This window comes from Leopardus geoffroyi, chromosome A3, assembly GCF_018350155.1.
Source record: "Leopardus geoffroyi isolate Oge1 chromosome A3, O.geoffroyi_Oge1_pat1.0, whole genome shotgun sequence".
Lineage (NCBI taxonomy): Eukaryota > Metazoa > Chordata > Mammalia > Carnivora > Felidae > Leopardus > Leopardus geoffroyi.
Window position 1 is genome coordinate 16479717 of NC_059336.1, and position 21095 is coordinate 16500811.

Sequence of the window (21095 nt, forward strand, 5' to 3'; positions counted from 1 at the left end):
ATTTTATATTTTTATGATTTATAATATACACTTATACTTTTATAGCTGACTATTACCATTTTCCTTGTCTGCTACCACAGCTAGGGAGCTCCTAGGGGTGGAATCTGTGTGTGATTCCCCAGGCATCCCTGGTGCTCAGCTGGGGCAGAAAGTAACCGCTCACCTGTTTTTAGTCTTGCTGAATGAACACACTGAATTTCAGCACAGTGGAATCTTTTTTTTTTTTTTTAACTGTTCATTTTTGAGAGAGAGACAGAGTGCCAGCAGGGGAGGGGCAGGGAGAGAGAGAGAGGGAGACACACACAGAATCTGAAGCAGGCTCCAGGCTCTGAGCTGTCGGCACCGAGCCTGACGTGGGGCTTGAACCCACGAAGCGTGAGATCTTGACCTGAGCTGAAGTTGGATGCTTAACCAACTGAGCCATCCAGGCGACTCGTCTTTTTTTTTTTTTTTTTTTGTAAGATATAACTGGACTTTTGACCACAATTAGTTCTTTTTTTTATCAAAGTTCATTTATTTGAGAGAGAGAGTGTGTAAGAGCACATGGGAGGGGGCGAGAGAGAGGGAGAGAGAGAGAATTCCAAGCAAAGCTCCACACTGTCGGCAAAGAGCCTGTCACGGGGGGCTCAAACTCATGAACTGCGAGATCATGACCTGAGTCAAAATCAACAGTCAGTTGCTTAGCCGACTGAGCCACCCAGGCGCCCACATTGTGGACTCTTTAATTAAAGAGTAATTGGAAGGCCTCTCCGTGCCATGTTGTCCATCTTCCAATCTACTGTGGAACTTCCTGTGGAGCTCCAGGGAGGGATTAGTGCTGGACACTCTTGGGACCAGCCACCCCTTCCTCTGGGGTCTGGAGGCTTGGCCTTTGCCCAAGCTGTGCCTCTGCTGGGATTCCAGTCTGTCTGTGGGAGGAGGTGGAAAAATCTGAAGCAGGTGCATGACACCTGGAAGGGTCGGCTCCATGGACAGGGCGGATGGGCTGCAGGGGCTGAAGGTCCTTACAATGTCAGGGGCACCGCTCTAAGGTCCAGACCCTTGGCAGATTGGGGGTGCCACCGGACAACCCCTGACATCTGCAGGCAGGGTATTTAGACTCCGCTTGGGCATCTCGGAGCGCCCCTTGCAATGGGAGAGGTCAGCCTTGGCACGTGGACACCTCCAAAGGCCAGGGCAGCAATGGGGGGCCGGCAAGAACCTGAGAGCTTTACACTCATTATTTTGGGTTGTCTGTGTGGATCCCAATGACACTGTTTTCTCAAATGTAGAAGCAAGAGTCGAATATTAAACTAAGTCATCACCATGTTACTGACAAGCTCCACACAGGAAAGGAAATTGTAACCACATGAAATATTTATGCTTCGCATCGCAATGATGCTACTGACATGACAGCATGTTGTTTTTGTTGTTGGTTTGGTTCTCTTTTTTCTTTTTCCAAAGTGGATTACAAAATGCCCTCCAGTGAGGAAACTGCTCACAGAGAGATTGCGCCCCAGCCCCGGGGCTGTTATCTGGGAGAAGGGAGGTGACGGTGACGGGTGGTGGCAGAGGGAGAGGCCCTGAGAGCCGACGGGGTGGGGGTGGGGATGGGAGGGCTCCTCCATACCAAGAAACTGTGATTTTTCCAGATACAGTTAAAATAGTCACATAATTATTACTTTTTTTTTTTTTTTTGGTATCACCACTGAACATCTGTTGGGAAATCTGGGTTAGACGCCCTTGTCTGGGCTGCCCCTTACGTTCAGGTTGGGAGCATCCTCAGGGCTCCCCGAACCCAGCTCTCGCCTCCCCCAGGCAGATGCGCCCTGCGCGGCCAGCCCCCCGCCCCCGTTGACCGCCATCATCACCAGCAGGCGTGTGTGGGCGCCACTGCTGTCCTACTTCTTCAGTCGCGACACGGAGGCGCAGTCGTCCACACAGACCCTCCCCTCCGGGCGAGTAAACGGCAGGTGACACTGGGCCCAGATCCCGCTGACGTCGAGGGCAGAGCTGCTGCCACAAGGCACCTCGGAAGGCCTGGGTCTGGCTTGCCAGGTGCATGAAGGAACAGACCGAGTTTCAGCTTTTCAGAAGTTTTATTAGAAAGGAACGGAGAGAAGCACTGGGCGCCGGGACGGACACCCGCCAGGGCCAGGGAACAGCTGCAAACAACACTAAGAACCAAAACCCAAACCGAACCCGAAAACCACACACACTTGATGATAGACTGCATTTCTGTTCTCAACTTTTCTCCATAAATAGACAAAGGTCGGTGTTGGCAATTTTAAATAGACGGACGTAGGGTTAAGAAAAAAAGCGCAACGTCTCCCAGTGTGGCTACAAGTCGTCCGGCACGTGCTGTACAGGCGGGGAGCCGGTTTGGCCGCTGCTTGGTGCACCTCTCCCATAAGAGAAGACTTAAACAAAAATGTGCTAAGCGTCATAGAAAATGGTTGTCACCTTAAAAGGAAACTACTCCCCTCCCCCACAAAATAATCTCACAGCTGTCTTCACGGTTCTAAAACACTTAGTCAACTACTTACGTGGAGCCAATAGTCTAGACGTTTCATAATCTTTGTTCACACTGTAAAACCGCATGTGCACGTCTGTGGCCGGGCGGCCCCGGGCCCGTGCATCTGGGGGTGGGTTTCTGTCAGAAGGCAACCCCTCCGGGGGCAGCCCACGCGAGCCTGGGCTGGGGCCAGACGTCCAGATGCAGAGTACGGCGTGCAGGGCGAGGAGCGGGGTCCACGGTAACCCTGGAGCAAGCAGGTCAGGGGCAGAAGGTTCCTGCAGGTTCTTTGGGCTGGCGGCAGGGCTGCGGGCTGCCTCTGCAGAGTCTGGTGTGAGGTGGAGGAAGAGACGAGGCCCCGGGGCATCCGTGTGTCACTGCCGTCTCTTTCCGGTCACCCCGCTTCCTGCCAAGGCTCCCCTTCTGCTGTGGGCCCTTCAGGCTCGGAGCAGTGCCCCTCCAGCAAGCCTCAGGGAGGAGAGGGGAGGCGGGATTAGGTGAGGTAGAGCGATTTATCCCTGGGGAGCAGGCTGGGGAGAGAGGAGGGGCTGTCAGAGCGGGGGGAGCCCAGCCAGGCGCCCTCCGGCTCCCAGGGACCTGAACGCACGCACGGCCCAGAGCGGAGGGTGCCAGGCCACCTGTTCGCTAGCCTTCACCCTCACCCTGGATGCGCTGCCCCTCTGGAGACCACTGGCCCCTCCCTGATGGGCCGCCAGGCACAACCAAACTCCCCTCCTGGAACCCTGGCTGGGGACCACGAGGTCCTCAGTGCTGGGGGAAGGTGGCTGCAAGCGCCTGTCCTTCAGAGAAGGTGTTCCAACCACACCCCAGTTCTCAGGTCCGTGTGGAGTCGGTTTCCATTTGTAAATTCCACATGGAATCCGAGGAGGGCAGGAAGGTGCCTTCTGTGTTTTAAAAATAGGACGCTCAGGGCGCGTGGGTGTCTCAGTCAGTCAGGCATCCGACTTCGGCTCAGGTCATGATCTCACAGTTCATGGGTTCAAGCCCCGCATCGGGCTCCATGCTGACAGCTCAGAGCCTGGAGCCTGCTTCGGATTCTATGTCTCCCTCCCTCTCTGCCCCTCCCCTGCTCACACTCTGTCTCTTAAAAATCAATAAACATTAAAAAAAATTTTTTCACAAATAGGATGCCCATCTGTGAGAGCGGGAGACCTTGAGGGCCTTGTGCCAAGTGACATAAGTCCAAGAAAGATGAGAAAGACCAGTATCAGATGATCTCACTTACATGTCGAGTCTAAACAAACCCCAAACCAAGCTGATAGACACAGAGAACAGACTGCTGGGTGCCAGAGACGGGGGGGGGGGGGGGGGGGGGAGGGGGGGGAGATGGGTAAAATGGGTGAAGGTTCCAAAGGTATAAATAAACTTCCAGCTCGAAGATGAACACGTCTTGGGGATACCATGTACATCAGGGGACCTCGGTTACTAATACTGTATTTTTGTAAATTTATACGCTTGAAAGCTGCTAAGAGAGTAGATCTGAAAGGTTCTCCGGACAAGAAAAGAATCTGTAACTCTGAGTGGCAACAGATGTTACCTAGACTCTCTGTGGTGATCATCTCCCAGGAAGCGCAAGTCTGATTCGATCACTCTGTGGTACACCTGAAACTAATACGCCAGTTCTACCTCCACTTAAAACATAAGTAAAATAGGGCACAGCTGTGGGCTGCCCTCCGTGCTGGGGGGAAGCTCGGACGCATTCCCTAATGTCCATCGTAGAGCCCCCAGCCCCACACTCTGACTCTTGGGAAGGGAGCCGTGGAGGGAGGGTCTGCACCTGCCCAGGTAGGGGGACAGGAATTCCCGCTGAGCGCAGTCTGCCCACCCAGGCAGAGTCTGTGGCCGGGCACTGGCCCTCAGCAGCGGGGCACGAGCCCTGTCTGCTCGCTCCCTGGCGGGCTTGGCCGGGTGAGGAACAGAGAGGCCGACAGCCAGGCTTAGGCGCAGCTGGAGCCCGGCAACAGAGAGCACCTCCTGTCCACCAAACATGACCATCCGGACTTCCAGGGTGTGGGGCTGCTGCTGGGACCACATACCCAGGGTGTGGCCACAGGGTTAGTTCTTGCCAGGGGATGGCAGTCAGGGCTGGTGGGTAGAGGAATAAAGTGCCATCCGTTCCCTCTTCTGAAATGAGGGGTCACTGTCTCTTGGGTCAGGAAGACCTTCTAGAGGAAGGAAAGTTAGCGTGGCATTGACAGGCTAAGAGGCTGAGAATGAAGGATGGGGGAGGAGGTCGGAGGACGAGGTCCACATGAGGACCAGGGACCAGCCAAGTCGGGGGGGGTGGTGGGTGTCAGAGGGGGTGCTGGGCTGCAGTGGGCAGTAGGGGTACCAGTAAGGTCTGCGGCTCCCCGTGTTGGCCCCTTGGCCCTTCTTGCTCGTGCCTCCCCCAGACCCCCTCTCCTGCCCTCCCCAGAGAGCTGCCCGGGGGTGGACGAGACCTGCCTTGCCTGGGGGCCACACCCCCTGGGGCAGCCCAGAGCCAATGGCTGACAGACATGGGTACAAAAAGCCCTAACCTCAGAGCGGGACCAAGTCTGCAGGGCCATCTGTGGCCGAGCTCCGAGCTCACGAGCTCACGGTGGGATCAGGCTGAAGTGAGTCTGTGGCTGAGCTCTCTCAGCTCCCTCCGGGGCCCTGTCCTGCCCCTCTCCCTTCCCTTCTCCCACAAGCTCTCCCTCGGCAGGCACCATCGAAGGCACCCGCATCAGCTCTGCTTCCAGGGAACCTGACTGAGGACAGAGGAGCCATCGGTGAGTGTCACATGGTGGCACCGGTGAGACAACCAGGACGGAAGGAGGAAAAGGAAGACTGAAGCTGGCCCCATCTCCCAGGCCCTGGCGTCAGACCAGCGGAGTCCTTCTGGGGTCTTGCTTCGTCCTGTGTCTTCTCGCAAGACTGCGGGCACCCCCGGGGCACTCCCGCAGGGCTGACAGTGACCCGGAGAGCCTTGCCCCTCCCGTCCCCTGGCAGCCCCGGGGCTGCGGCGGAGGCCAGGGCGAGGACCCACCTGCACGTGCTGACGCCACACTCCGCGCTGGGGTAACTGCTGTCCCAGTCTCCGCTGCTGCTTGGGGGATTGGACGGGCCGGGTGAGCGGGATCCGGACCCACTGGGGAACTCAGAGATGTGAGGGAAGTCCTGCCCAGGGGAAAGGAGGCAGATGAGCAAAGGGGAGAAAATGGGGTGCACATCTCCAGCAGCGAGCGGGGGATGGGAACTCTATGTGCCTGAGGGTGTTCACGGAGACACTTCCTCCGGCCTCTACAAAACCTCCACTCTGCCTCTCTCCCTGGAATGCTTCTTCCTTTTCCCTAGCGGAGCACCTTCTGGAAAATTCAACCCTTCTCCTAGCTGCATCAGCGGGGTGAAGGACTCTTGCTTTCGGGGCCTTTCTTTTTCTGGCCTTGGTTTCCCAGTCTATAAAATGGAATTATCGTGCTGAGCCACACAATCTCGTAAGAGTATCTGTGGAACAATCAGTGGGGTCAGACTTTGAAGGTGCTGGGGAGAGTCAGGGGTTGGGGCTGGTCTGGCAGAAGCTGCATGGCTTTCAGCCCCTCAGGCCAGAGAGCAGAAATGGACAGAGGAGAAGAGGAGGGCCTGGGACATCCTAAGGATCCAAAGCATCTGTCTGGGAACTTGTCAACTGTTCACTGTAGCCGGTATATCTCGGGGAAGGTATGCTAGAGCCAGTTCATAGATGTGACTGAGGCTCAGAGAGAGGTAAGGAGCCTAGGTTGGTGAGGGGCAGGGCCAGTATCTGAAATCCCAAGCCACCTCCCTTCCCCACGAGGGGTCCTGAAGGGCATGTTCCTACTGGGCCGTCCTTACCTGTGGCCCTGGAGGTGAGGGGCTCATAGCCAGCTGCACCTGCAGTGCCATGGGGGTGGGCAGGACAGGAGCCTGGGGGGCTGGAGACATGCTAACAGGCGGACTGAGGAGGGCACCCTGGGCATGGGGCGGCAGCGGCAGCTGCTGGTGCAGTGGAGGGCTGAGAGGGAAGGAGGGGGGCGGTGGCGGGGATGCGCTGAGGCCAGGCAGCAGTGACTTGGAGCTCAGCGTCCGGGCAAGGCTGGCGGGAGAGGCCCCGCTGCGGAAGGCCTGCAGGTCCGATGGCGTCAGGAAGGAGGCCAGGCCCGGCATGGCATAAAGGGGCTGCTTGGGTGGCAGCATTTTGGCCGGCGGGTTTGCCTGAGTGCCCTTGGTCTCGCCCTGGTCTGGGGAGCTCTGCAAGGAGACAGACACCAATTATTCTGGGGAAGACGGATAAGCCAGAACTTGGGCCATGAGACCAGCGGGGTCTGCAAACCACTGCCATGGCCCCTGGCTGGCTCTCTGACCCCTTGGCAGGTAGCTATGGGCTAACCGGAGGTAATTCTGGGTCCTCAGTGCACTTGGCTCTGACCATCCAACCACCTCCTGCACTAATCCCTGGGGTTTCCCTGCCCATGAGGCCCATACTCCTCAGCCTGGCCCGTGAGGCCAGCACCATCCAGCTGGGACATCCTCTATTTATGCTCCTCTACGGCCTCTATGCCTTTGCACGTGCTGTTCCCTCAACTTGGAACACCCCCCTCCCCCCACTTGACGCTTTAGGGCCTAACCCACCTGCCATGTCCTCTAGGATAGCTTTCAGACAACGCCCATCATGTCAGGCAAGTTGCTTAACCTCACTGAACGCTGGGTTCTTGGAAGAATTAAATGAAACGAGATACATGTAAAGTGCTCAGCATGAGCGCAGCACATAGTAGGCACACCGGAGAAGTGACCACTATCCACTCTCTCCACAAACTATAGCTCTGACCGTTCCCATGGGCCTCAGTTCTTGCTCTATCCCTTGGGGGGTGCCACCCTCATCACAGCCGGGCCCACGGTCCAGGGTGTTACCTTGGATACGAGGCTAGCCCTGTAGGCTGCCAGAGCCTTCAGATACTCCTTTTTTGCTGCCTCGGTCTTCCTCTTGTAGGCCTGAAAGATTCAAGACATGGGCAACACTGGGGAGGGCTCCAGCGATCAGCCCAAGGTCCCGAAGCTGGTAACTGGAATCTGCCTAGGGCTGGTTCTGCTCCCTATCCTCCCTGGACGCCCACGAGAGGAGCCATGGGCACATGGTAGGTGGGAGAGGAAGCTCTGGTCTGGACTCCAGACTCACACAGTGGGAGCGACAAGACGGACGGAGATGCTTATTCATGTTTTACAGATGAGGAAGCCGAAATCCAGACTGGTTAAGTCACTAGAGAACGCAGCTGGCAAACAGCAGAACTGGAATAGCTTCCCAGCTTACAGATGGGCAAACTGAGTCCAGGAAAAGACCTCCATAAGAGTGTCTCCCTGGTTTCAGACATTCCAAGTCTGTCACTGGCTCCAGGACCTCAAAGCCTCGGGGGACGGTCCCGAAAGGGACAGAGACTCACCTGCTTCTGCTCCTCTCCCAAGCTGTCCCACATAGAGGCCACGATTTTGGACACATCTCCAAAGGTGGCACTGGGGTTCTGTCCCTTGATGGCGGCCTGAGTGTCTCTGAAGAAGAGTGCATAGGCCGACACAGGCTTCTGAGGCTCATTGGGGTCCTTCTTCTTCTTCTTCTTTGGGTTCTTGGTCTTTTTTCCTGGGTCAGCCGAGGGTCTCTTCTCTCCGGACATCTGCGCAGGTGAGAGGAGTCAGAAAAACAGAGAAGCTGGGGGCCTCCTGTCAAAGGTTACCCACCCCAGCCCGAGGCAGAGGGGACCTTCCTCAGCACCCCACCACCTCCCTGTCTGACTCCATGCATGCATGGGCAGTGGTGGGTTGGCCACCACCCTGGGCTTGAACACATGGTCATGCTCCTCACTCTCTAGGTGAGGGAGGCAACAGACATACGCACAGGCTGGGTAGGAGCCAGGAACTCCGGGGTTTGTGCTTAACTCATTAATGAAAATCAGCAAGGCAGCAAAGTTGATTCAAAGAAATATAAGCAAAACCTCCCTACAGAGTAATGAAACTATCGCTTTGGGGGCTTTTAATCTTTTCTACGGGGCAGAAGTCATTTGCATCTCTACAGGGAAAAATTCATTTGCCTTGTAATCAGACGAAAATTGTTTACATCTCTACCACTTCTTTCCCAAGTTAACATCTGACTTTACAGGGTGTAAAGTCCCCTAATCGATCATGAGTAATGAATCACAACAGCGGCACATTCTCCCAGAGGACCGGTAATTCTGGAGCAAGCCTGCTGGACAATGCTGTGGTACGCCACTGAAAGAGCGTGCAGCTGTTGTTCAGGGCCCGATTTCCAAGTTTTATATATATTTTTCTTAACAGCTCTCCTTTCTTGTGATCACAAATCATCCCCAAAGATGATCCTTAACCACAGAAGATCAGGGTCTCCCGCCAATTTTCAGGTGTGCAACTTGGGGCAGGGGGCATAGTCCCCGGGGGCCCCTGTGACATGGCTGGATGGGAAAGGGGTTATGTGACTCGCTGGGTGTGGCCTCACTCCGGACACCTGGCCTTCAGGAGCAATCAGACTCCAGGACTGCAATCCCGTGAGTGTCGGACTCAGGGCTTGCAGGATGGGTACAGTATAGGGATGCTCACCACAGACCTAAGCAGGTCCCCAAAAGGACCCTTCAGGCCATACAGGAGGGACCAGGAACTTTGGTCAAAGGCCCTGGATCCTGCAATGAGGACTGTCAGCCTGCACCAAGCAGATGAAAGTGACGCCGGGAACTGATAGGGAAACCGTGGGCCACTAGACAAGATTCAGGCCTCCGAGTCTGCGGGACGGTGAGGGGCAGTCTGCAGCAGAGCCCGTTCTGTTCCTGCCTCTATGTGCAGCTGGCCGCCCTCCGGGCCCGGCTGCGTCCACCCCAGGAGAGGCTCTAGCAGGAGGGATGCGGATACACCGCTGGATGAGGAAGAGATGACAGGGCACTACAGGTGGCCAAGAGCACATCAGCTGGAGCCAGACTGTGACCACCTCAGTCTGAATCCTGTTTTGGTGACGCTGGAGAAGTTACACAATCTCTCTGGGCCTCAGTTTTCCCATCGGCCAACTGGAGATAGATGATGGCACCTACCGCCAGGACCGTGGTGAGGATTACAGGGATGCATACTTGTCATGTGCTTAGAACAGCGTCTGGCCCCAAGTGTCCGTTAAATAAAAAATAAAATAAAAACGGCTCCTGTCTGGCCTACGGCAGAGACCAAATTATCCTGAGGATGAAGCTGAACCGGATCCAGATGCGCCTCCCCCTGCCCCCCGCCCAAGCCCAGGAGGTCAGGGTCTCTGCTAGAGGGGACAGGCGCCATGGCTCCTGCTCCCAGGCGTCTGCAGGGCCACCGTGTGGAAAGGGGTGAGAGGCCCTTATGAACAAGGAAGGGAGGCGGAAGTGGTGGGATCAAGTTTATTCTGCCACGGGCTCATTGGGAGGCTCCCAGTGACAGCTTCCATCCTGGGCCCTTCTGGGCCTCTGTTTTCAGCCCCAGTAAAACAAGATGCTTTCCAACAGCCAGGGGCATTTGTCAGTGCAAAGAAAGGACAAGCCTGGACAGCTGGTGACCTCTCCCCTCCGACCTGTTCTTAAGAGGCAGGACCACCCATGACTCCAGGGATGTTGGGGGGGGCAGGGCGTGTCCCCAGTGACTGGGGTGGTGGTGTTCGTTTTTAGTGCCCCATCCTGTGGTCAGCGCAGTCCAGAGATGCCTTCTGCTGGGCCGCCCATTTTTATCAGCACATTTTCTCCTAAAAGGCCAATGTGGCCCTAAGATGTGACCCTGAGGATCTTGTCAAAGATGCTCAGCAAATTTAGTAGCTGAAGCCAGGTATCCCGAGTTCCAGTCACCACCATCCCCACTGCCCAGGCGTTCCAGCCAGGGGGCCCCATTCTACCTGCTGATTTTCCTCCTCCGTGTCTTCCAGCAAAGGGTACAGTTAGACCCTTCTAGTCTTGTCTAGAGGTAGGTGATGCCAATTTCCACGCAGGGCCCACCCACCTGCTGACAGGAGGGCATCAGTTAGGGCTCTGCATCTCCACCCTCCCTACCTTGAAATGCGCTTCTGATTCCTCCTCCTGAGTTGAACTGGAGGGAGACGGCGTCGCTGACTTGCTCCCTGGGGGTGACGGGGAGCTGTGGGCGATGCCACTCCGGATGCCCATCTGAGAGATGAGCTGGGATTGGCTGAGGGCACTCATGTGGCTGGCCAGCATCGCCGGGCGGCCCAGGAGGGGCCCAGGCCGGCCCGAGTCGTAGGCAGCAACCTCCGAGTGGACCATCTCCTGGATCTAAGAGAATAGGACAGGGCATTGTGAGCTAGGGAGGACCCGCCGGCCACCATCACCTCTGCACCGTGGGACTCAGAGCAGTGGCATGCAGAGGAGAAGGCTGGGGGGCTCCACTCCCAGCTGGGCTTCCCCAGGCTCCAGCGGTGGGGTCGGGGGGTGGGCAGGGGTGAGATTCGGTGCACCCGGGGGCAGCCTACAGCCCCCTGACGGTTTGCCTTCTGTTGACATTCACCCTGGACAGATGGTTAGCAGTTCAGCCCTCGCCAGAGAGCTCAGGCCAGCAGTGAATTGATCATTTGACTGATCATTTTCCATTTACTGATACTGAGCCCTCCCTCCTAGAACACGGTGTGTCTGTCCATTTACTTGTTATGCAGCGCTACAGCAAAGAGCACAGGTGCTGGAGGCTGGCTGTGTTTTGGATCCCGGTTCAGCCACTTCTAAGCTGTGTGACCTTGGCCCAGTTATGGAACCTCTCTGTGCCTCAGTTTCTTCATCCAAAAAAATGCAGATAATAATTAAAACTACCTTTTAGGTTTGGGTAGGACAAAATGTGCCTGGCCCCTAGTAAGCCATATATTGTGTATAAGTGTTTGTTAAACACATAGAAGAAATAAATCCCTTAATAAAGCTTTGTACTTTTCTTCCTCTAAGTCAGTAATTTTCTCATCAAATCTTCCCTATGATATTTCTAACTTGTTATTTTTGGAATATAAGAAAGCTCCTGATTTTTACATACAGGCATTTCTCATACTAAATACATCTGTAGAACGGTATGTTCTTTTCACCTGAATATTTTATATATACATGCACACACTGTTGAGTGAGGCATAAAAATTTGCATACTCTTATAATTATTTTTATTTCCTTTTTTTTAAAAGATTTTATTTTAAGTAATCTCGACACCCAATGTGGGGCTCGAACCTAGAACCCCGAGATCAAGAATCACATGCTCCACCGACCAAGCCAGCCAGGCGCCCCTATTTTTATTTCCATTGCATCTGTGGTTATTTTTCTTTTTGTTAATTTCTCATGTCGAGGAGCTGTTTTCCTCCCATGTTCTCTTCATTAGGCAAGTTCATGGATTTCCCATTTTATTATGTGGGAGTTTTTTTTCTCCTCAAAAGAATCCAATTTCTTTTTTTTCTAATTAAAAAAAATTTTTTTAAATGTTTATTCCTGAGATAGAGAGACAGAGCACGAGCAGGGGAGGGGCAGAGAGAGACACACATAGAATCTGAGGCAGGCTCCAGGCTCCGAGCTGTCATCACAGGGCTCAATGTTGGTTTTTGTTGGAAAAAGAAAACTGTCTTCATTATGGATTGAATGTTTTTTATGAAATTTTTAAAAGTTTATTTATTTATTTTGAGAGAGAGAGAGAGGCAGAGGGAGAGGGAGAGAGAATCCCAAGCGAGCTCTGCACTGTCAGCAGAGAGCCCAATGTGGGGCTTGAACTCACAAACTATGAGATTGTGACCTCAGCCGAAACAAGAGTTGGACACTTAACTGACTGAGCCACCCAGGTGCCCCATGAATGTTATTATTATTATTATAAAGTGCCTCCTTTTGCCTTGAATTCAGTGGAATCTGATCGGAACATCGCCGTCTTGGCCTGGATGTGTGTTTGTTTGATTTTGTCTGGTATGTCCTCAGTTCTGAGGAACTTTCTTTTTTAGGTTTGTCCTCATTTCCATTTTCTGGGGGGTTATCTTTGGCCAATGTTGGCGTTTGTGTTATGTGCTTTTCGAAAGACTGATTTTCATAATATTTTCTGTGGTTATTTTAGTTTCCATATTCTCTTTAGTTAATTCTGGTAAGTTACATACATATGTACTTCAACTGTCTACTTTGTCCACATTTTAACATTAACAGCATATAACTGGGATAATGTTATCATATTTTTAACCTACTCTATAGTTTTTGTAGTTAAATCCTCATTCCCAATTACAATACTGTGAATGCATGTTGCTTTTTTAAAATTTCCTCCTCAAAAAGTTTATATGTTTTAACTATCTACCAAAGAACCAGTTCTTATATTAAAAAAAAATAAATCTGACAAGCTTTCTGATTATTAATTTTGCTTTCCTCTCAATTACTGTTGACCTCGGGTATCATAAGTTGCCTTTTATGTAGCTTTTCTTTTTTTTTTTTAATTTTTTTTTTCAACGTTTATTTATTTTTGGGACAGAGAGAGACAGAGCATGAACGGGGGAGGGGCAGAGAGAGAGGGAGACACAGAATCGGAAACAGGCTCCAGGCTCTGAGCCATCAGCCCAGAGCCCGACGCGGGGCTCGAACTCACGGACCGCGAGATCGTGACCTGGCTGAAGTCGGACGCTTAACCGACTGCGCCACCCAGGCGCCCCTATGTAGCTTTTCAAATTAAATAATTTATTTACTTTCACATTTTATTTTCTTAAGTTATTTATTTTGAAAGAGAAAGCGAGCACAAGCAGGGGAGAGGCAGAGACAGAGAGAGGAGAGAGAGAAAGAGAGGGAGAGTGAATCCTGAGCAAGCCCCATGCTGTCAGCACAGAGCCTGATGCAGGGCTCAAACTCATGAACCATGAGATCATGATCTGAGTTGAAATCCAAAGTCAGATGCTTAACCGACTGAGCCACCCAGATGCCCCTCAGATTTTCTTTTCTAATAATATTACTATCTAGGGCAGAGGTTCAGACAGGGACCATTTGCAGAAAATCTGGAAATATGTAGAGCCATTTCTGGCTGTCACAACTGGTCTCTGTGTGTGTGTGTGTGTGTGTGTGTGTGTGTGTGTGTGTGTGTGTAGTTGGCGCTACCAGCATCTAGCAGGTAGAGGTCAGGGATGATGCTAAATGTCCTACAATGTGTAGAATGCCCCCTCCACACACACACACCCAAAGAGTTATGTACCCCAAAATGTCAGTAGTGCTGAAGTTGAGAACCCCTGATCCATAACTATGATTTTTCCCTCACTGTATACCACACAAATATTTTTAAAAATATTCTACAGTGTTAGGCGGGGCGGGGGGGCGGGTGGTGTTGCCTGGATGGCTCAGTTGGTTAAGCGTCCAGCTTTGGCTCACGTCATGATCTCACAGTTCATGGGTTTGGGCCTCACATCGGGCTCTGTGCTGACACCTCAGAGCCTGGAGCCTGCTCTGGATTCTGTGTCTCCCTCTCTCTCTGCCCCTCCCCCACCTGTGCTCACTCTCGCTCTCGTTCTCGTTCTCTCTCAAAAATAAACATTAATTTTTTTTTTAATTCTATGGGGCACCTGGGTGGCTCAGTCGGTGGGGCATCCGACTCTTGGTTTTGGCTCAGGTCACAATCCTGGGATGGTGGGATCCTGCCCTACGTTGGGCTCCACACTGAGCATAGAGGCTGCTTGAGACTCTCTCTCTCTCTCTCTCTCTCTCTCTCTCTGCCCCTACTCATCCCCCCCAAATAAAAATATATATTCTACAACTGAAGGGTTGTTTGTTGGTTTTTCGTTTTGTTTTGTTTTTTACCTTAAGTTATTTGGAGAGGAGTCTTCATTTAATATATTCTTTTGTTATTATGGTCAGAAAACATGACTCCTAGAATTTTATCTTTTTGGTATTGGGGTTTTCATTATGGCTTAGGGTATGATGAGTTTTTGTAAAATGTTCATGTGTATCTGAAATCGTGTTTATGCTCCAATATACACATTTCTCTATATGTCTATTCAATCATCTGTTTTGACTACTCTAGCTGTGAGATTTCAAGAAAAATGAGTTAAAGCAGCTCCCACCGCTATTGTGTTCCCTTCAGTTTCTCTACGGAATTTAAACAGGTTTCTTCACATATACTGATGTGACGCTATTCATTCCCATAAATGTTCCAGAATGCTATACTTTCATGATGGCTTCTTCTTCTTAATAAAAAAAACCCCAGTATCTTTGCCTCAACTAATGTTTTTATTTTAGATCCAACTTCACCTGTGATCAGTACCTCTATTTTCCCACTGTTTATTACTGTCCTTCATCATTTTAAGTGTGCATCTTGTGAACAGCACGTAAGTAGATTTTGGTTCTGAGTTCTTAATATAATATATTGTGAAATCTATATTTTATTATTATATTAATCATAAAGAAGCCCAGGAAACGGACTTCAAGTGAACTATTTCAAAGAGTAGAAACTTTTACAAAAAATTCAATTTAAAAATGGGCAAAGAACTTGAATAGATACTTTGAAGACTTACAAACGGCCAACAGGTACATGAAAAGGTCCATAACATCACTCATCATCAGGGAAATGCAAATCAAACCCACAATGTGGCACCACCTCATATCTGTTACAATGGCTATCATCAAAAATATACGAGATAAAAGTGTTGGTGAGGCTGTGAAAAAAAAGGGAACCCTTGTGCACTGTTGGTGGGAGTGTAGATTGGAGCAGACATTCTGGAAAACAGTCTGGAGGTTCCTTGAAAAATTAAAAACAGAACTACCATGTGATCTGGCAATCCCACTTCTGGGTATCGATCCAAAAGAAATGAAATCACTACCTTGAAGAGAGATCTGCATCCCCGTTGTTCACTGCAGCATTATTTACCATAGCCAAGGCATGGAAACAACCTAAGTTTCTCTGAACAGATGAACAGACAGAACGTGTGGAATGTATGTACAATGTTATTTGGCAACAAGCGAGAAGGAGATCTGCCTTTTGCAACAATATGGATGGGCCTTATACCAAGTGACATAAGGCAGACAGAGAAAGACAGACTGTGCTCTCCCTCATGTGGGGTCTAAAAAAGCCAAACTCAAAGAAATAGAGAGTAGAATGGTGGTTTCCAGGGCCAGGGGCTGGGAAATGGGTGAAGGCAGTCAAAGGGAATAAACTTCCAACTACAGCATAAATAAGTTCTGGGTACCTAATGTACAGCACGGGGATTATAATTAACAATACTATATTGTATACTTGAAAGTCGTTAAGAACAGAGATCTTAAATCATCACACACACGAAGGTAATTATGTGAGGGGATGCAGGTATTAACTAACCTTACTGTAATAATAATTTCACAAAATATTTGCATGCATTAATATTTGCATGTTGTATACCTTAAAATAATATACGTTAAATGTTAGTACTATCTCAATAAAGCTGGGAAAAAAATTTAACTCTCAAGAAATAAGAGTCGAAGGATTTAAAATCTCTAAACATCCCTCTTTCCACTTCCATGCGTAAATACCCTTCCTTCCCTGAATCTTAAACAGAGTCTGACATTATTTCCTCAAGGGCAAAATGGCCTTGGGGTTCTGTGTTTAGGACTTGTTTTTTCATTTTTCTTCCCAGCAGCGTGCTTAGAATTCTTTAGCCAGAGATTCCTGACTCTGTAATTTCATATTTTGCCAACATTTGATAATGGCAGACTTCTGAATTTTTGCAAATCTGCAAAGTGCGAAATGCTCTCAAACTTGTTCTAATTTGCACTGTCCTGACTACTGGAGAGGTTGAACACCTTTGCATAAGTTTACTGGCCATTTGGGTGTCTATTTATACTGCTGTTAGAGTGTAAGCTAGTAAGGTAAACATTTCAGGAAGCAATCTGATAATACCCAGGTACACTGAAGACATGTAATTCGGTAACTTAGCAATTCTATTCTAAGATATTTATTATAAAGAACTTTCCCAGATGCACAAGAAGAAATAAATACTGCGGGATAAATCTCAAAGACATTAGACTGGGCAAATGATTGTCCTTTCGACGGAATGCTGAGCCTGGCTCCTGGGCCTCTGGGGTTATCTGTTTCTATAGGAATGTGTGCCTTTGTCTTTGACTAGGCTATTTTACAACTTTGTAAAAAAATGAAATTAGTGCATCTTTTTCATTGTTACATTTTTTCCAGTGTGGTAAAATACACACAACATACAATTTACCACCTTAACCAATTTTAAGAGTACAGTTCACTTTCCCATTGTTGTGCGGCCATCCCCACCGTCCATCTCCAGGGCTCTTTCCATCTTGCAAAACTGCAACCCTACCTATAAAACAATAACTTCCTATTCCTCCCTCCCTGCAGCCCCTGGCAACCACCATTTTACTACTGTGACATTTGGCTACTATTCTATGAATCTGACTACCTTAGGTACCTCCTGTAAGTGGAATCATACAGAATTTGTTCTTCTGTGACCGGCTTATTTCACCAAGCAAAATGTCCTCAAGGTTCATCCACGTTGTAGCCTATACCAGACTTCCCTTCCTTGCATTATTATTTAATTTTTTTTCTTCTTTTCTTTTTTTAAATATAATTTATTATCAAATTGGCTAACATATAGCGTATCCAGTGTGCTCTTGGTTTTGGTGGAAGATTCCTGTGGTTCATCACTTACCTACAACACCCAGTGCTCATCCCAACAAGCGCCCTCCTCAATGCCCATCACCATTTTCCCGTCTCCCCCATTCCCCCACCAACCTTCAGTTTGTTCTCTGTTTTTAAGAGTCTCTTATGACTTCCCTTCCTTTTAAAGGCTGAATAAAATTCCATCGTATGTGGATGCTGCATTCATCCATTCATCTATTAATGGACACTTGGGTTGTTTCCACATTTTGGCTGTTGTGAATAATGTTGCTGTGAACGTGGGTGTTTAAATATCTCTTCAAGACTCTGCTTTCAATTCTTTGGGTTATAAACACAGAAATAGAGTTGCTGGATCATACAGCAATTCTACTTTTTTTTTTAATGTTTATTTTTATTTTTGAGAGAGAGAGCACAAGCGGGAGAGGGCAAAGAGAGAGGGAGACACAGGATCCAAAGCAGACTCCAGGCTCCAAGCCATCAGCACAGAGCCCAATGTGGGGCTCAAAGCCATGAACTGTGAGATCACAACCTGAGCTGAAGTCGGATGCTTAACCGACTGAGCCACCCAGGCACCCCACAGTAATTCTACTTAATTTTTGAGGAACTGCCCTGTTGTTTTCTATAGTGGCTGCACCGTTTTACATTCCCACCAATAGTACACAAGGTTTCAATTTCTCCACTTCTTGACCACCACTTGTAACTTTTCTTTTATAGGAGCCATCTCAGTGGGTATCAGGTAGAATGCAACTGATTCTTGTCCATAAAAATGCAAGTAAGTGTTGTCTGGTAGAGGTACAATTGATTCTACCTTGTAGAAAGAAGATTTCAAACACAGTATTCTGTTGCTCCAGTTTTACCTTTATTACAAAATTTATTTTATCATTCTGGGTTGCTGATATATATGTCTATTCATCAGATTCTCCTTTGAGCCAACTGTAATATATTAGTGGCTTTCTCATTAATGAATGAGTTAAATAAATTGACATGTCTTCATTTCGTATTTGTGTGAGAGTCATGAAGTTACCTTTCAAAAATTATATATTATAATAAAGATGATCGTTGCTATGGCATTTTCTAAGTTCCAGAAAAACTGGAAATAATGTGAATGTTCACCAATTAGGAAATGGTGAAAATCCGTGATATATTCACATAACGGAATTCTGTACAGAGTTCAAGGGAATGACCTGTAGCTACACCTGTCAGTGAGGTGGATGAACTCAGGAACAATAACGAATAAAAAGAGTTTCAAGAGGATCCATGCAGTAAAATACCTTAATGTACATGTTTATAACATAAAACATTACAATAAAGTGTTTAAGGACATATAAAAATGTAGTAAAAGCATTAAAAACAGGAAAAGCAGGAAAAGAAAGACAGATACAAAGGCTGCTTAATTTGTATCTGTAATATTTTATTTTTTCAAAAATAGACCCCAAACTAACAATAATAATAATAATAATAATAATAATAATAATCAGGGGCTCTTCAAAGCCTGGTGCTGAACTTGAATGTACTAGGTTCTGGGAAGTCTGGGAAGGCAGCTGGCATCCACATCACTTAGTTGGTTATGTGATGCATCCTGAAATAAGATAGGATTGGTGCCCTGATCTCCAGCTTGGGCCCCAAACACCTTCATTCCATTGCCTCGCTGCGTCTTCACTGGATGCCCCACAAGCACGTCAAACTTTACATGTTGAAAATGGAACTTAATTCTCCTTCAGTCTGCTTCACCAAGCCCCACACCTGGGCCCCAACCTTGATTTCTCTGTGTTCCTTGCACCCCTCTCCTGCCCCAGACACACCTGTGTTGGCTCGGCCTCTGCAGCGAATCCGAAGTCCCACACACACCTCTCCCCACCCTCCCCCCCACCCCCCAAAGCCACTGCCATCTCCCAGTTTTCCTGTTTCATTGCCTGTTCTCCCACCTCCCACCAGCCTATTCCCCCACAATCACTGGACGGATCTCTCAAATGAGAGAATGAGACCATGCTATTCCCCTCCTCAAAAGTCTTCCTCAGCCTCCCCATTCCCTTAGGCTAAAATGTGCTCCACTTTCCACGGTTTTCAAGGCTGTGCATGATGGGCCCCAGTCTGACGCTCCAGCCCTTCCTGTACACTTTCCCCACCGCACCTACTGCACCTCTAGCTTGCTTTGGCCTCCTCTCAGATCTTCAAATGCAGGAGGCCTACCCCGGCCTCAGGTTTCTGACCTGAGCTTTCCTCCCCTTGGTCTCTGCACGTGGCTCATCTTTCAGTTCTTAACTGGAATGTTACCTCTTCAGAGAAGCCTTCCCTGACTACGTTGTCTAGAAACCTAACCCACGACCATTATTTTGTATCATCATATTGTCTCTTTCTTTCATAATGGTTATTTCAAGCTATAAATTATTTTGCTCATTTATTTGTTCATGGTCTCCTGAGAGCATCCTCTGCCCAGGGCAGAACAGAAGTGCCGAACAGTTGAGGGTCCAGGAGTGCCCTTCAACCATGAGGGACCAGGAGCGTGTGGGAAAGCCTGGGCTCCCTCTCTCCTCGGCGGGGCGATTCCGAGTTGTGTTCCATGCTCTCCTCAGAGTGTCCGCAGCGGAACTGTGTTCCAGGGGCCACGGTGTCACAACTCCCCAGCCCACCCTTTCCTGGTTTCCTTCTCTTCCAGTCTCAATTCCCTTCATCCTTTGCATGGCTTCCTGGGGTCACCCCCAAACAAAATACTTGCACCCAAACCTTTGCATCAGAGTCTGATTTAGGGAGGGGGTCCCAAATTAAGATACCAGCCCCCTCTCTGGTCCTATACTGGCCACTGGAGTGACCCCACTCAAGTAGAAAGGGTGTCCTCCCTGCTCAGAATCTTCAGAAGCTCCTGCAGGGTCTGCTAGCATTGTCTTAGCCTGTGAAACAAAGATTTGCATGCACCACCTCTGTCTTCCTGACCTTTCCAGATCCTTCCCAGAGCTCCATGTGGGCTTCCCTCTAAATGAAGACTTTCCCCTGTGGCTCACTGCTCCCTCCCTCCATGTCAGCATCCTTTGAGGCTTATCTGAAACATCACCTTCTCAGAGAGGCCTCCCCTGACCTCCCTTTCCAGCCACACCCCTTTCCTGAGCTTTCCCAGGGCTCAGCATGGTAGGCATCAAGCATCTGCTTCTGTGCAGACATGGCCCGGCATCCAGCTGGCACTTAGGAGATATCTGGTGGCCAGGGGCACCAAGCCTCCTGCTTCTCTCATGGAAACATATGGGCACACTTAGGAGCCACTCCTGTGGCCTCTCCAGGAAGGATGAGCCAGAGGAAACAGTAAGGAGGCATCGTTGTGAACTTAATTAGATTCGCCTGGCTTAATAGATTCTCGGAGGGGCAGGAACACAAAGGTGTTTTTCACAAATTCCCCATTTGCAGCCTCTGTGGAGAGGAGGCCCAGGTGCCAGGGTGCCCCCACCCAGAGGGGAGAGGATAAGAAATCACACCTACTCCTTCCTGCCTTCTGCTGATTCGCAGAACTAACACCCCGCCTGCTTCCTCTGAGGCAGGGACGTGTATCATTAAACACAGCCTCACACTCTGCCTGGAGAATTGGGACTTTTTTCTGAAGGCGACAGCAGCTCAGCTCAGTTGTGTCCTTTCACTGAAGCTTTTGCCTCAGCTCTAGAGGGGCCAGAAACTTCTTAATTTCTAAGCACAGTCAGACCCCAAAGAAAAACTAACGAACCACTGACCAGCATTTTACAATCCCTCCCACGGTCCAGAGTGGTTCTTTCCAACAGATACTAATCCCTGTGTTCTACAGAGGATGGTAACAATTGTGATAATGATTAAAAATACTTATTATTTTACTGGATGTGTGCTCACTATGTGCTGGGCACCATGCCATGAGCTGCATGAACACTGTTATCACCCCCATTTTACAATAAAGACCCTGAAACTCAGAAAGGTTGAGTGACTCTCCCAAGGTCACACAGCCAGGAAGTGAGAAAGTCAGAATTCTGGTTGTCATCTGAGACTGAGA

The 21095-nt window shown here is 49.6% G+C and overlaps 1 protein-coding gene across 10 annotated transcripts in view; it reads right to left on the reverse strand.

Annotated features, from left to right (window-relative positions):
• Positions 1-2674: 2674 nt before the first annotated feature.
• The window catches only part of TOX2 (TOX high mobility group box family member 2), a 136527-nt gene continuing 118106 nt past the window's right edge, over positions 2675-21095 (reverse strand). For 9 of the 10 annotated variants that reach the window (XM_045444529.1, XM_045444527.1, XM_045444533.1 and 6 more), the window contains 6 exons: positions 10543-10782; positions 7933-8160; positions 7406-7486; positions 6350-6745; positions 5526-5656; positions 2675-3024 (listed from right to left, as the gene is read on the reverse strand). In XM_045444529.1, the coding sequence (XP_045300485.1) occupies positions 2988-3024; positions 5526-5656; positions 6350-6745; positions 7406-7486; positions 7933-8160; positions 10543-10782 (1113 nt within the window). In that variant the 3' untranslated portion in view covers positions 2675-2987. The remainder of the gene's footprint in view (positions 3025-5525; positions 5657-6349; positions 6746-7405; positions 7487-7932; positions 8161-10542; positions 10783-21095) is intronic. The other variant, XM_045444525.1, reaches the window with a different exon arrangement.